Genomic DNA, 15,284 nt, shown 5'->3' with positions numbered 1-15,284 from the left:
TCTTTTACACAGTGGCTCATATGTTGAAAGGATGTAATTGGCAAAAGATGAGCCTTAAGGATTTTAATCTGCAGTTTCTTATGAGGGTTTTATTCCTATAGGATTTGTTTGTTTTTTTGTGTCAAATTCAACATATGGACATTCGCAAAGACAGTGGTAACATGCTTCTAACTCATTTTAAATAAACTGGTTCTAATTAAATATGTACCTCTTTGTGACACTATAGTGACATGATTTTAGTAGAAAGTATCCAAGTTAAGAAGTAGAGCCATGCTTGCAAAATAGATTTTACTTTCATTTGTTGCATTAAACTGCTCATGGGCATAAAATTTTTTAGCAAGTAAAGAGTGGGGCGAAGATAGTTTGAAAATATAAAGTAGAGATTTTTACCATGACTTTTTTCGCAGAAAGTCCTGATAACCATTTTTGTGGAGGTAACTTTGACAATAACAGCTAGAATGCACTTGTCCATGTTCCCAATCAAGTCCAACGGAAGAATGGAAAGCCTTACACCAACGACCAATATCAGTAAAGCCAGAAAAATCCCGACTTTAGGGACCCAGCCGCCTTTAAGCTCCTTCACCTTCGGCTATGAAATTTGCATTGTAGCTATTTAGTCGTCTCGGAAAGACTCCCTTAAAATATTAAGTTTTTGCAAATACACTGTATAACAAATTCTTCATTTATAATAGGGGCTCGTTTTTTTATTTTAGAAGCCTTCCTCCGGTCAGTGCGACTGGGATTTATGTCTCAGCTATAACCGAGAACTTGTTTTGGCAACCGGCCTTCAGTTTTTAAAGTGAGATTTTGCAAAACATTTGATTGACTGATACAGAGTTTGAATAAGGCATTTCATTCTGACATCTACATTTTCGAAAGACAGTCAAGAAAAATTCGTAAAACCCCTCTTACCCAGAAGCTAAAATGATACTCCACAACTCTTGAATAATAACAAGAAGAAAACTAAGCAGTGAGTAGGGACAAGAATTTGAGCAATAGTATTCATCATCATTTCTTGTCGCTTTCATCTTAGAGAAAGTTAAATCTACATTTAATAAGCATTGTGGCTACCGTTTCAACCAAGCGTTAAACGGCAGTACGCACTTGCAAATTATGATAGCATAAATATCTTAATAAACTCTAAATAGAGACAAATTCTACCAACATAAGAAGACAGAATAAACACATATATCAAGAAAGGACTTAATTTTTCCTTGAAAATTCGGTTCTGCAAGATGGGGAAAACTACATAAAATAAATGAAGCGTAGCGGGACAACAGATGATAGATATAAGCACGGGTTGATTTTCAAAGAAATTCGGGGGCATTTTATTTATTTGGGATTAGCTCGTTTATGCATGTTTCAATTAATAAAATTAGATGAACGTACGTTTTTCGTCTTGAAAAAACAATTGAATCAAATAAAAAACCCCCTTTAATCGAACCGGTTACTTTTGCTTGTTTACTTGCTGTGACCAACAGCCAAAACTATAGTTCTAGCTCTGAGTCGTATTTTGTTAAAGAGAAGGCATCATATTTACCTAGAAAATTTCCTGTGATATATCAAAGCTTTACCTCTAGGTAATATCAAAGTTTCACCTCCAGGCAAAACTTACGAACAGACAAATATAACCCATTTATTTAGTCTTAGCAAAACGTTAATGAACAAAGAATACCGCGAAGGGAAGAATCTAGCACAAAGAGTTGGTACAATTTTTTCTGCACTTAAAATGATGACAAATTCTGGTTAACTTTACCATGTAAATGAATGACATTGGATTTTAAGCAATAATATTATTCTATACAGAATATATGTAATTCTTTTCAATTTATACTGTTAAATATGTCAATGGTAAAATTCTCCAATCACTGATTTTATCAGAGGCCAAGTGGAAAAGCTTGCAGATGTGAAACTTGTAATGATAAATAAATATGTTGTAATTCAAGGGGACCACATCAATGCTTAATCTAACTTGGTAAAAATAAAAGGAAATTGTGACACAGAACAATTTTTCCAGCAAATAACTGGAGCTTACAACTGGGCTAATTTCATTGAACTACTCCAGTTTCTTAAGGCTGTTTCTTAAGGCAAAATTTTGCAAAATGCAATTGCTTCCTAAATGTTTTGCTTTAACTACCAACTTTTCTTGTTTTTTTCTTCAGAATATCCAGATTATGCTTCTTACAGCAACTTTTTTAACTAGTCTAGATTAAACTATGCATGATAAAATTGCTGCCTTTTTGCTAAAGGAAATAAATCCTTGACAAGAATTAATCTGGCCACTTGACAAGAGTGAAATTTAAGCAGGTATCCATCAAATGAATCCTGAATTCTGGATTCTTCTGTGAACTAAGTGAATAAGCTATGACGCATCTACAAAGTGATTGAATTTAACATTGACATTAACATTGCATACAATTTACAAAACAATTATCCTTAGTTTCAATGAAATCCAAGGATGAAATAATGACTTTTGCAGGTGAAGTCACTATACAATATTTTATTACAAAAACTTTAATGGTGCCAAGAAAAACCCTGTGGTATCGCATTTGTGATGGATAAATTATTGTTATTACAACAGATTTCACTGCCCAAATACACAAAAAATTTGCAAAAGAACAATAAATCACATGGAATTTGGCAAATATATCCAAAAAGTTTTGTTTTTCTTTCAATATCAATAATAACAGGTTACAAGCACTGATATTGTTTTATCTAGATTCTTCTCAGTATCTTTTGAATGTTATTTACTTTTCAGAGATTTTCATGACACCATTAAAGCTTCAGTGCACTGTAAGAATCTTATGATCTCTCTAAAAGAAAACCAAAAACATACGAAGAAGTTTTTGGCAAAAAAAGCTGATTAACGTTTGTACATTTGTTGTATACTACTTAATAAAACCTAATGTTTCCAACAAAGACAAGTGACACAGACAGGCTGGGATTGACCAAGAATATTTTTGTACTTAAATTTACAAAGAGGGCTAGAAATAAAAGGGAAAGCTTGTTTTTAATATGAAAGATAATTGGAGGATTTGTTCACAAAACAGTGAATCTGCATTCAAACATACCACAGGCTATTATAAAAGCAAACATTAATTTGATCTATGTGCAATTCAAAACCTAAATATTCCTTGTAGCCTTCCTGGTGCAAGCAAAATGGAAGAGAGGGCTAGCCAAATTGGCCCTACCATCTTAAGGTCCCTACAAGACCCCCAGGTCCGTACAATATGATAGCCTCTTAGTTTTTGTTTTTAACATTAGAATATGTGATAAAAGTCTACCCTTTTGAATGAATTCAACTCTTGACTGAGATAAATGGCTTAAAACTTGACCTGTCTTTATCAATAATGCTTATCTTTTCACTTTTTCATGTGACATTCACATTAAACGAAATCAGACAGTCTTATAGTAAAAAAACAATATCAAAACACAATGTGTATCATATGGTAGACAAATTTCCACATGAAACTTAAAAACATAATTGTGTTTAACCTCTAAATCTTCTTTCAATACAATAAATCACCAGTGGTACAAGCTTCTTAACTTAAATTGGCTTAACTTTGTATCCTTAATCTTATATTGGTACTTTGATCTAGACAAAAACACATATGACCTTAGAGGCTTCTTCAGCTACACTTAACAAGCTTTTTGAAATCTTATTTCTAGGTCTACATATTTCTTTGATCTTTCATTTGAAAGTCTAGTGAAAGGTGTTCATTATACAACTGAAACTGTGTCACCTGCCTCAGGGAAATTAAAAATTGGTTAGCCTGTGTTTCTAACTATTAGTCAATATTAGAATAATTGATTGATACTTCAACCGTTCCTAGGCCTTGATTTGAGAGTGTACAGCTTTTTCTGGGGCAAATCTAAAATGGAAATCAAATACCACAACTTACCAAATAGAAAGTTGTGTTTGCTTTGATTTTGAGTTCATGGGCTTTATAATTAGCTAAATTTCAAAGAATTTGCTGGTGGAACACAGCGTTCCGTATTCATTCAATACATTTTCTAACATCAAATCAAGGGCCAGGAGGTCTAGGTGCAGCTTTGTAGGGAGATAAAATGAGGGACTGCTAAATAAAAATTGAAATAAGTGTGCACTTTTAAGTTTTCCTGCAAAACTTTATCTTGTTTCGAATCGATTACCTTTAAAAGTGACTCGTTTTCTCGAGGTATTCCGACATGTTCGCCTTTCCATAACTGCCTCCGGACAAGAATATTTGGTCCCAGGCTCCGTGGTTGATGATACTTTTCCTTTGGTAGTCACGACATGACAACTTCCGACGCAACGTCGCTTTAGGATACTTATCGGTTTCAGTAATTTCCTCCCCGTATTATGCATTGTAAAATGAAATGCATAGATTTGGGGTAACTGGTAATGAAGAGGGTACCAGTGGCGGGAATAAACAGGGGAAATTCGCTCGAGATGGTTTGACCATCATGCGTTGTGTTAATAACTTACGCATTCCGACAATACCACAGGTGAAGACCCAACTGCTTCACCTTTCATGATCAGATTTCACAGCAAGTCGTATCGCAACAGCGCTTTCAGTGTCATGAAACTGCAAAACGCTTTGCAAACAGTTTCCCTGGTCCTATCCTCAGTTTCGCATACAGCATTTCTCCTATGTGGTACATAGCCTATTTCGTCTAGTATATAATTGGTCCAAGTTCGTTTACTCTCACATTCACAGTAAGTCTGTGGCATACAGTCGACAAGGGTACGCAAATGTGCATTCAAAGTTGTAAATTTTGCTTTCTTACAAAAGCTAGGGTCAACACAACGGTGTTCATTGTAAACAAGCTTAAGAAAACATTGCTCTTCCTCACTTCTACTGCCCTCAGCTATCGAGCTTCGTAAGTCTGATATTGTTCGCAACAGACTGCTGCCACGTAAATCAAACACACTATCATCAAGTTTTTCTGAGTACGACGTAGCCGAGCTGCCACGCTTTGTATTATTTCGTCTAGAATTGTGCGATTTAAAAATCCTTGGTAAACAAAAACAGCGAACGCATTCCCCGTTTGAGCGTATTGACACGCCGTCCGAATCGTATTGCTGTTCCTGTACAAAACTATTATCTAAATTATAATTTAAATCGACGATGTCTGGTTGATCAAATCCCCGATCGTCATCTGGTCGTTCCTGCAACGGTGGTGTATCGTTTCCCACAAAGTAACCACTCTGTAAACGTTCATCGTTTTCCTTCTGTACATTATCAAAATTCCCACTATACTGGTTCATTGATAAACTCGATACATTGCTCCTTTTCGATCCAATACTTTCAAATGATAAAAATCCACTATCCGATTCTGAATTTCTTGCCTCCGAGTAGCCCTCATCTCTTGGTATTTTCCGTGGTTTCAACGTCCTTGCACTGCAGGCCTTCTCTCTATCAAATCGCTTTCCTTTCGGGGGCTCACTGCTAGCTCTCCTTCGATTTCTACGTAATAACAAACAACTGATCGAATTTTTAGTTTTCTTTGCAGAACGACCTTTTCTACTAGTGTCTCCCATCACAATAAATGGTGCCTACATAACCATATTGTTGAGCGCGAGCTGCGTTAAACGACCTTGTGAAATTGGACCTGTAATCTCTTTTCCCTCAAAGATCAACGTCCAAATGGTGAAATTTCCCGCTGTTAAAAGTCGACAAGGCGCTGCTCATACTGAAATCCCACTGTTTTAACTAAGTGGTCGTGGCTCCGATAAGCATGACACATATTTGTATACAACTTTATAGTTTCCTTCATTCGCGAATTTGGTAACTTGTCGTACATTGTCGAAGGCCATCCAATCTATGGACCTGTCAACCCGAACCTAACCGCTAACAATCCTCAAGTTCTTTTGGCATTTTTCGTTCCCGCAGTTTCCACAAGGTGCTCTGTTCAGCAAATCCGCGCACCAAGCATAGTAGGGTCTTTGTGTGAACAAGAGGACATGAAAACAATCGAGTTGTCAAGAAAGATCAACAGCATAACAATAAATACAATCTTCCTGTCATTCGATGTTTGCGCAGGAAATGAGCCTGAAAGGAAAGCGCCAAATGCCCTTGAAAAATTCGCTATATTTCAAATAGTTGGTGGATTTCGAAGCTTTGCCTCAATACCATTCTTATTATCATTGTAGCCAATTCAACCTTTTTAGCTGCAATGCCCGCCAGGCTTTGGTTTCCCCTTTTTAATCAATTCGCTCCACGGTGGTGATTTCATTAAGAATAGCCAAGAACCTTTTCTGTCCAAAAAATATCTGAAGTAAAAGCAATCGGTATAAGGTGGATCTAGCTAGAAACATCAAGACTGACTGGATTAGAATAAGAAATTATCTTGAAAATGGGGTTGCACCTTATACCCCCCCCCCCCCTTCTCACTCTCTCCTCCTAACAAAACTTACCCCCGTTCCACACAGGTTTGCTAAACTTTTTCGATGTAAACTTAAATTGCAACTGTTGTTTACTAAATAGCCTTGTTTATTTAGCGAAATATCATTCGTCTTGCCTCATACTGTGCTTACGTCAGTGCATCCTTTAAAAGTGGGCATTCCAAGAGATTTTGTCCGCTGGAATTTGAACAAGAAAGTATTAATTCTGTCGTTCTTTTCTACATTTGATAGAACCTAACCAGCAAGTATTCATAGAGAATTATTCTCTTCAAAACCTAAAAAACCGTTCAAAAGTGACGTCACACTAAATTTCATCTATCTCGACCCCTACCTTCTTAAGTTACAATCTTTGTCAAAAAGTGGGTATTTTTTGTCCCTTCCCCCTTTTATAATTTCGCGTAAAACCGATAACACGGAAAGGATACAATTTAATAGAACCTATTAAATATCGTGTTATTCGTAACTAAACAAAGTTTCCCTTTTTCACCTTTGCAATGAGAAAAATTTATGGAATCATTTTTGAGCAGTGTATCTTCCTGTCGCCCTGACCTCTTGCATTCTAATGCTTTCTGTCAACAATCTGGCTCGATATCTTCAATTTTAGGTTTTTCCGCCTTTAATGCCCTCCTTTCAAACTACATATCAACTTTTAGGCCTTTTTACTCTGGGAAAACAGCTCTGAATGTCTATCGAACGGCTAAAAGCATGACGTCATTCAAAGAAAAACTTCCTTCCCCTTTGCAACAGTGTCACGCTTTGTGGCTTTCGCCATGCCCCTATCCTCTCCAGGCAATTGGTGTCAATTTTCTCACTGTACCCGCCCCTGAATGGTAGCTTCATATTTTGTTAAGAAGAACTGGCGAGAAGACAGGGAAAGCATTTTTCCTCGTTCATTCGGTTCCTGGTATGTAACTGAAGAATTCTTAATGCAAAGTATTGCATTAAGTGAGGACAGGCTGTGAACAAGATAGCCATAGACGTAGGAAGCATTTCAAAAGTTTGGGGGCGCACATTACTAGAAAGTCATAACTACCTACGTCTATGAAGGTAACAAAAGCACTATCGTTTCGAGAAACTTGCTTGCTTTATCTCTGTAAGTGTACATAAATCTGTTCAGCTTTGATGGAACCGTAAGGAAAACAAAAAAACAACAGTATACACTGATAAGATGTTATTTCCACTCTTCCCGGTCACCCTTAAAAACTTTGCAAAGCCAGGACTTGTTTTTTACTATAAGAAACTTTTTCAAGGCGAATCATTTTTGTTAGGGCAAATAAAGAATTTTTGATTTAAAAAACATCTGATCAAAACACATATAAGAACGTGGAATTTAAAAATTAATGGAAAGAAATCATAATTCATAGGCCTCATGATATCTGTTCCATTGAGTTGGTTTTGAATACCCAAGGTTTTTTCTGGAGAGTTTCTAACCCCTTGTTACGATTCCCTAATTTTTAGAATATACACAAGTCAAAGATTTTACACAATCTTACCAGATTGCAGTGGTGTAGTGCCATCAAATAAACAAGGGGTGCTCTTGCCAAAATGTTGCGAAAAGCAAAAACAAAAGAAGAGATTTGCCAATTTTCGGCATTACCTGAGCCCCCCTAGCTCTACACCCCTGTTAGATTGTACACATCAAAGCTTACCAGTGCGTTTATACTCGGTTTTTTTGTTACCCAAAGTACCAGAGCCACAAAGGTTCGTGTGTGGAAATAGAAGAGAGAAGCAGAGAGGCGTCCGAGAATCTCTTATTTACCTTCAAGTTTTGAGAAACGCTTTCCTGATTGGTTGAAATCAATTATTCAGAACGAGATTGGGTATTGGTTAGCCGAGAACCCCTTTTCATTAACTCAGTCGCTCCTACACTTCCCGCTCCTCTCTGCTTTTCCCGTGATCGAATTTACACCAGATAGTTTCTTATAGATGGTTTCTTTCGAATTTAAATGCTTATTTGCTCCTCAAGTTCAACAAAATTTTACTTTGGTGAAGTATCCCGAGTGCTACTCAAAGTTACCCAACGAACGGTGAAACCTCCACATCGTGGACTGGAGACTGTATTAACTAACTGCCCATGGAAAGGTGTCCACTAATACAGAGACACCAGAAAGAGGTTCAGGATAAAATCTTTTCACCGTTGTTTGAAAACAAGGATAAGTTGAATTACTTAGCAGTTAGCCTTTGTGGCAAACTCAGACGACGGGGGGCCAGGGAGACTATTTCTTTCCGAAACAGATTTTTTGCAAATTGTTTTGTCATGCGTCTTGACCTATGTGGCTGACAGTTCTCTTAAAGTTTTCAATGTCAACTTTGTCAGAAGGGAAAACAGAAAGTGTCATTTTGACAAGTGAACATAAATATTAAGTGTAATGAAATTTGTTTAATTCTAATATAATGTCAAGATCTTCATGCACGAGTTACCTATAACTTAGCATTAACGGATTATGCAAGGCAACTAATTTACTACTGTTGCACATCAAATGGAACTTCTTGATACAATCTTAAATATTGTAATCTCTATTCATCTTCTTAAGGAGTTGTTTTCAATATTTTGGCTGGCACCTATTTGCAAGAAAATCAATTAATTCTTTCGGTGAACCAGAATAACCGCAAAGCAAAAGCAGATGCCATTGTAGAAGGTTTTCAATAATTTCCAGTTACTTCTTAAATATTCACGAATCGAGTTGGTATGCGTCGTGTGCGCAAACGGTCTTTGTGACTTTTGCTGTGATCTAGAAACCGCTTCTTTCTTGTATGGCGGTCAAAGATCATTTTCCATAATATTTGGCTTATATCTATGTCTTTCAGCCTACCACATTTGCCGTTTTCCGTGAAACCATAAGCCTTTTTACTTTTTACACGAATGACCAATGAACTGAAGTTGGAAATAGACTGTGCCTGAGATTACTAACAAGACTCGAACTGTTGAAAACTAAGTGTAAAACTGAAAAAAACCATCGCGACAAAATGGAAGCTATTCAAAGACTAAGAAGAAAATATCGAAACGAGGCTGATGGTGTATATACGTCAGAGTTCAAGACTTCCAGACCGACAGTGAAGGTCAAAGATCTTTATCGGCGACGCCATGGTTTAGATGCTTTCTTGTCCTGTCAAATAAACTTCAGCTACATTGTATCCTTGACTGTAGCTCTCGATTGAAGAATTCAGCTCTATCGATTAGCTTCAGCTTGCTAGGCGGAACTACTGTCTACGTTGCGAAGCCACATTATCATCCAAATGTACCACAGCACGACATGTTAAAAGATGCACCAACAGGAGCGGCGCCATGGGGGGGGAGACCTTGGGGGGCACGTCCTCCCAGTTTTGACAACGTACTTTTTGTGATGTAATCCTATGATTTTCAAACTGCCTTTTCGTAACTAGAGGAGGCTAGGTCAACTAAATTACCTCACGTAGTGATGTAGTGATGATATAGGATAACTGAAGTTATAAAACGATTTCTTGTATCATGTAACATGAAGTGAATGGTCTGATATAGCAATGAATTGTTCTTAAGTACAAGCATTATTTAAACTCACGGTGTATAAAACGTGGTCACCAGTGAAAATAAAACCCGCTTGCAAAAAGAAATAGTAGTCTTTGATACTTTAACAAACTTTGTAACAGAATTTTATCAAGTAGACTTTTATGTTTGTGTGGAAATTTTTGTCTCAGTTTAATCAGAAAGGTTGCCGTTATGCGCTCCAAAAAAACCAAAGCTTGGAAACCTGAGATAAACCTGTCTTATCAGACAAAAAAATCTATAAGTTTTGCAGCCTAAACTCTCCAGAAAATTTTAGTCTTATATTCCTTTCTACATTTTAAACAGTAGGCTTTGGACAATGTTCAGCCTTCCAAGTAGTTATTTTGCAACATCTTACCAATTTGACATGAAGTTGTGCTTTTATATGTGGTTAGATATGATAAGTTTTCACGATGTTTTCTGGATTAGCAAGGAACATCGTCCACATGCAGTGTGTTCTTTTTAACGGTTTGCACAGATGTATTAGAAGCAGTTTTCTTGATTCAACTTGATCTCCATTGTCGAAAACATGTATGAACTATTTATTTTGAGGTTAATCAAGGTAAGGAGAGGAAAGAGAAAAGAAAAGTCCAAATGGAGTAAGATGATCTCAACACACATGGATTTGTTGTTAGTTACATCAAAACGTTTGTGCCTCTGTGCACATGAAAAGGTTATGAAGTTCACCTTTACAAAAGTCTTGTGACAAAAACTTAATTAAATGTTGATTCATCTATTCTACTTTATGGTGAAAACCGTTGAACTCTTCACGGAAACCAACTGAAGGTGTTTGGGGATATAAAGTAAAAAGAAGGAAGCGTTAAATTAGCATTAGGTTAAAGAAGTTATAATTCTTGGTCACTTTGCGGAGTTGGAAACATTTTACAGACTTTGCTGATGCTCTAATCAACTGGATTTTCGATAATCCAGCGTGTTTGAAAGAGTTAACTATTAACACCCTACAAAAAGCTTTCTTTTTTGAATGAAAAGTATCAAATTAAGTAGTCTTAACAATTAAAACTCTATGTTGGAAAGCTCTGAGTTATATTTTTATTAAGTGACTTAATAAAGTCTTCTCAGTTCCTATGATTGTATTTATCCCCTTGAACAAGGAGCAAAATTTGGTTGTTAAAATGTTTTAACTAAGGCTTTCGAACAACTCTTGAGTTTAGAAGGTTATTTGTGGATTCAATTCCCCCCTTCACTTTCTTTCTCTCTATATGTGCATAGGTTCTCTTTATTCTAAAACTGGTAAGACTCCAGTATCAAAGCTTTATCATACTAAATGCTTCACATATGAAAATATTCCAGGGACTCATATCGTGTTGTAATATTTTCAGTTTAAGTAAATCTGATTAAGAGAATAGGGAAAACTCATTGTAAAGAGTGGAAATTACTTGGTGATACCGAAGTCTAGGTTTAAGAGCATTAAAATTGTTGTGCTTGTTAAATTTCACATTTCTGTTTCCATCATAATTTATAGGCTTGTTATCAAATTTTATAGACTTCGCATTACCTGTGTAATTCAACTACACGCAATTTTTGCTTGTAAGAAATCGTCTATACGGAGCTGAGCCTTAACGCTGACCACCTTCGACCTCAAGAAACTGCGTGAAAATCCAAGTTAGGATGGGAACGATTCCTTCTTACAATTAGGCACCAACATCCTGTTTATTGGCATTGATTCTAGAAAAGAGCTCCTTACAACCGACTGTGTTTCGTATTTGTGTGTATATTTCTACCTAAGATAGCTCTGTGGCACTCTGTTATTTTACCAACCATTAAGAAAATTTTACTCTAATATCATTAAAGGTTTACGAAATTGAGTTTGCACAAAACGTTAAATAAGCTTTGAGCACGTTTCCCTGCCATGAATCTGCATGTACCCGTCAGAACTACTAATTGCCACATACCAATTAGGGTGTCCGGAAATTTTTGGAAATCCACCTGTATTGTTTGTGGTGTACTTGTCCTAGGGCTCTCCTGATGAATGAACTGTGAGCAATTTAAAGCCGCTGGCCTAAAAAATCAATGGGCAACGAACATCCTAAAAGCTTAAACCCAAAAATTCAACGAATATCCTCATTTCAAAGATTGCTTTTTAATCAATTGTAGTTTGCTCGAAAATTTTTGGAATGGAAGATATGTTTCTGCACTTTTTCAAGTTTTTAGCGTTATGGCTGGGGCCCAGGCTCATTTTTTATATTTGGAGCAGCAATGTACCTTTAGAGATTTCTGTAACATCCTATAGCAGAGCTGTCTCTTTATAACATTTAAACCTGCTGGATTAGGCTGTTTGCCAAATTTTAGCATTGTAATGAATGCGGTCACTGCCATTGGCTCCTCGGGTACCCAAAACGCTCAAATACTTCAAATGCCACGGTTTCCCTAATCGATGCAACATGATTACTCCTAAATTAAACAAAATATGGTCCATACTCACGCATTTAAAAAATTGCAACTTATGTGTCTCTCTACAATGATGCTGTTAGTAGCCACACGGACTGAGAGTGGAGCTTTAAAAACACATCGAGAAAACAGAAAGCAGAATATGTTCAGTGTATGAGGCAAAGGAAATAACTGCCTGAAATGAAATGCGGTAAGAGGAAATTGATAAAGGACTTATTTATTTCGCAATGTTTAAGGTGGCTTAATTAGGTACTGAAGAATTCTTAATTGAATAAAGTTATATGTATTATAGTGTGCTTCAAATTTCACCAATGTTTTAGATCAAAACTAGCCATATTTCAAAACTTCGAGTGGCTCAAAAGTGTAGAATATTTTTTATGTTTTGTCTTATGCCAATATATATATATATAAATATATTTGATATTTTACAAGCAACCGTTACTGTTATTGCAAACAGAGAGGGGTAGCTTGATGGGAAGAAATGTAAACTTAGTTACGAAAAATGAAGCAATACTTAAGAAAAGACTTGGTGAAACACTTAAGGATTTCAGGTCAATTTAGCATAACAGTTGGTTTCAAGGAAATACTTTAACCTTCAGACAAAGATTAAGCTGTTTGCTTTGAGAATTGTATACACAGTACTCATTCTCATAATGAAATTCCGCTTTGTTATCACCATGGAGTTACTAGTTTTGAGGCTAAAATAATAAAGACGATATCAGTGCTTATAATTATAATACAAATCCGATAGTTTACAGGCAACAGGATTTTAAAGATTGTTATAACTTCCAGAAACAATGTAATGAAAGCGTGTTTGTGCTCCATAAATTTGCAATGTAAAACTCAAGTTCTGCCTTCTTGCTTTGTATTCTTTGAATCAAGCTGGATATGGCAATGCCACCTTAATGCTCCCCTAAGTTACAAATAAATGGTTACGGTACTCCCGATCGTTCCAACGTTGAGGTGATGTACTTTCAAAAGCCTATAATTGACTTTGATTTGTAAAAGAAGCTTGAAGCTTGATCCCCAAAAAGCCCCTTATCCTATGACAAGGCTTTAAATGAATTGGCCAAATGGATTCGTTCTGATAGCTGGCCGTCAAGTAACATTCCAGGAGAGTTTTATATTTGAAAGCACTTGACCTTAAGACCTTCTTAGGTGTTTTATTGCTTAATTTGCCTTCCAGTAAGAAAATGCTTTATCAAACATGGTGTATGTTTCTTTGATGTGTAACTATAGATCCTCGCATTATATTACACGGGCCGATGATAAAAACGTCGTGAAAACCTGTCCTGGACGTGCTGTATAGCTGAGCATCTTAAAACTGATGGATACTGTTCCTTGACGAGCTCATTATGAATCTGAATCTTAAGCTCTAGATACCGATAATTATGAGAAAAACAAACTTTACGATATTGCAAGGAAGGGCAGGGTAATGAGCAGCTAAGAATGCCAGCGTGCAAAAGAGGCTCCCAGCATATCAGCGTTCATAACCAAACGGAAAACTGTTTTGTGTGCAAAACAACTCAGCAGCAGACCGCAGAATGCTGTAAAAGACTGGAAACTAAACTAGGGATTACGTGGGAAGATAGGACCACTGATCTATATCAGTGGATAGGACAGATCTTGGAATTTATGAAGCACGGGAAGCCGGTTAGTGAAATATAGGGTATAGCAGTAGACTTGGAAGTGCACTGGGCACTACTTCGAGCAGAATAAGGTAGTTTGAAAAAGGTAGTAGACCTGGGCTCCTGCGGAGTGGGATGGACGTGAGAGTGCAACAAACGTGAAATTTATGAAAAAAAGATTGTCACCATATACTACAGTGATTTCACAATTTCAACATATCAAGAACTTTGACGTTTATAGTCTCAATTGTGAGGCTTTAGGGCATCTATAAAGAAGAAAGCCTGTTGGCCTTGTGTATTCCTAATCTAACACCCGTTTTTGGTGAACATAAATGCAAGAAAGTGAATAGTATGTTAAATCTATCGATTGAAACTGTGCAAATCTCAAAACTCGAACTGATAGTTTCTAAAACATAATCAAACAGAACTGACAAACCACTAAAACAGAATTAATCACTAATTAATTTTGGATAAAAGAAAGATTCGATACTATCCACGTGCCTTCTCGAAAAGACGACATCGTAACCTGTATGTTATCATCCTCTAAGAAACTCGCATTCTTATTGTATAGCCTCCCTTGCAAACTCACTGCTTCAAAATAGATTCAAGATGTCCTCCTTCAGCATTGATTGTTCAAGTTCTCTCACGCTGTTGTTTTCTGTTCCATTGGTCATTTTAGCCTTATCGGCCTAATGAACTATATTTCAAGATGATAAGGAAAGCCTTTTTCTGAGTATGATACGGTGGGTACTGTAAATAATTATGCGCCAGGAACTAAACGATAATTTATGGTGCCTTTGAATTGGCCTATTTTTTGGTTGTTTTGATTTACTATAATTTGTCAATTTTTCCTGGCAGCGCAGCTTGTTTTCAGAACCAGAAGCCTTGTTTCAATAGTTTCATCAAGTTAAAAAAATGAATTTAATAATTATGTTTCGGCAATGTTTCCAGTAAGAAATAGGTATTATCAGAGCAAAAATTGCGCGGTAAGGCGTATATCGGACCCCCTATAATAACCCGATTACAATTAACTATAATTACAAAGCTGGCCCGTCTTACCACAACCTACATGAACCATGAACACTGAACACTGAACTACATGAACACTGGTAGGCACAAGAGCTTATTCAATCCGACTCGAGATTAATTCAATATGGAATTAATTCCACATGGAGAAATGTGCACATGTACACTCGCAACGTTAATGGCAGGGGAAATTGAGGTGAATACTTAAATCTCAGTCGAGGACAGGATCGAATTTAAAGCTAAAAACGTGACAAGCAAGGTTAATTCTGGCACGAGATGGTAGCATATTTATAACGTTCAGTGTGGTAGG

General features: G+C 36.5%; 1 protein-coding gene across 1 annotated transcript; it reads right to left on the bottom strand.

Moving 5' to 3' along the window:
* Positions 1–999: 999 nt before the first annotated feature.
* On the bottom strand, positions 1,000–6,131 carry LOC135681483 (uncharacterized). Its single transcript, XM_065195985.2, has 2 exons — positions 4,153–6,131; positions 1,000–3,872 (listed from the first exon to the last, which is right to left on the bottom strand). Exon 1 carries the CDS (start codon positions 5,522–5,524, stop codon positions 4,526–4,528), a length of 999 nt encoding a protein of 332 aa, XP_065052057.1. The 5' UTR covers positions 5,525–6,131; the 3' UTR covers positions 1,000–3,872; positions 4,153–4,525.
* Positions 6,132–15,284: the final 9,153 nt, after the last annotated feature.

This window comes from Rhopilema esculentum, chromosome 12 (genome assembly GCF_057945365.1).
Source record: "Rhopilema esculentum isolate cy_ngs chromosome 12, ASM5794536v1, whole genome shotgun sequence".
In the NCBI taxonomy this organism is placed as follows: domain Eukaryota; kingdom Metazoa; phylum Cnidaria; class Scyphozoa; order Rhizostomeae; family Rhizostomatidae; genus Rhopilema; species Rhopilema esculentum.
Note: the sequence above shows the minus strand (reverse complement) of the source record. Positions and strands in the feature narration are given on the sequence as shown.

Excerpts from the sequence above, each read along its gene's own strand:
- LOC135681483 (XM_065195985.2), bottom strand. The coding sequence starts at position 5,524 with ATGGGAGACACTAGTAGAAAAGGTCGTTCTGCAAAGAAAACTAAAAAT.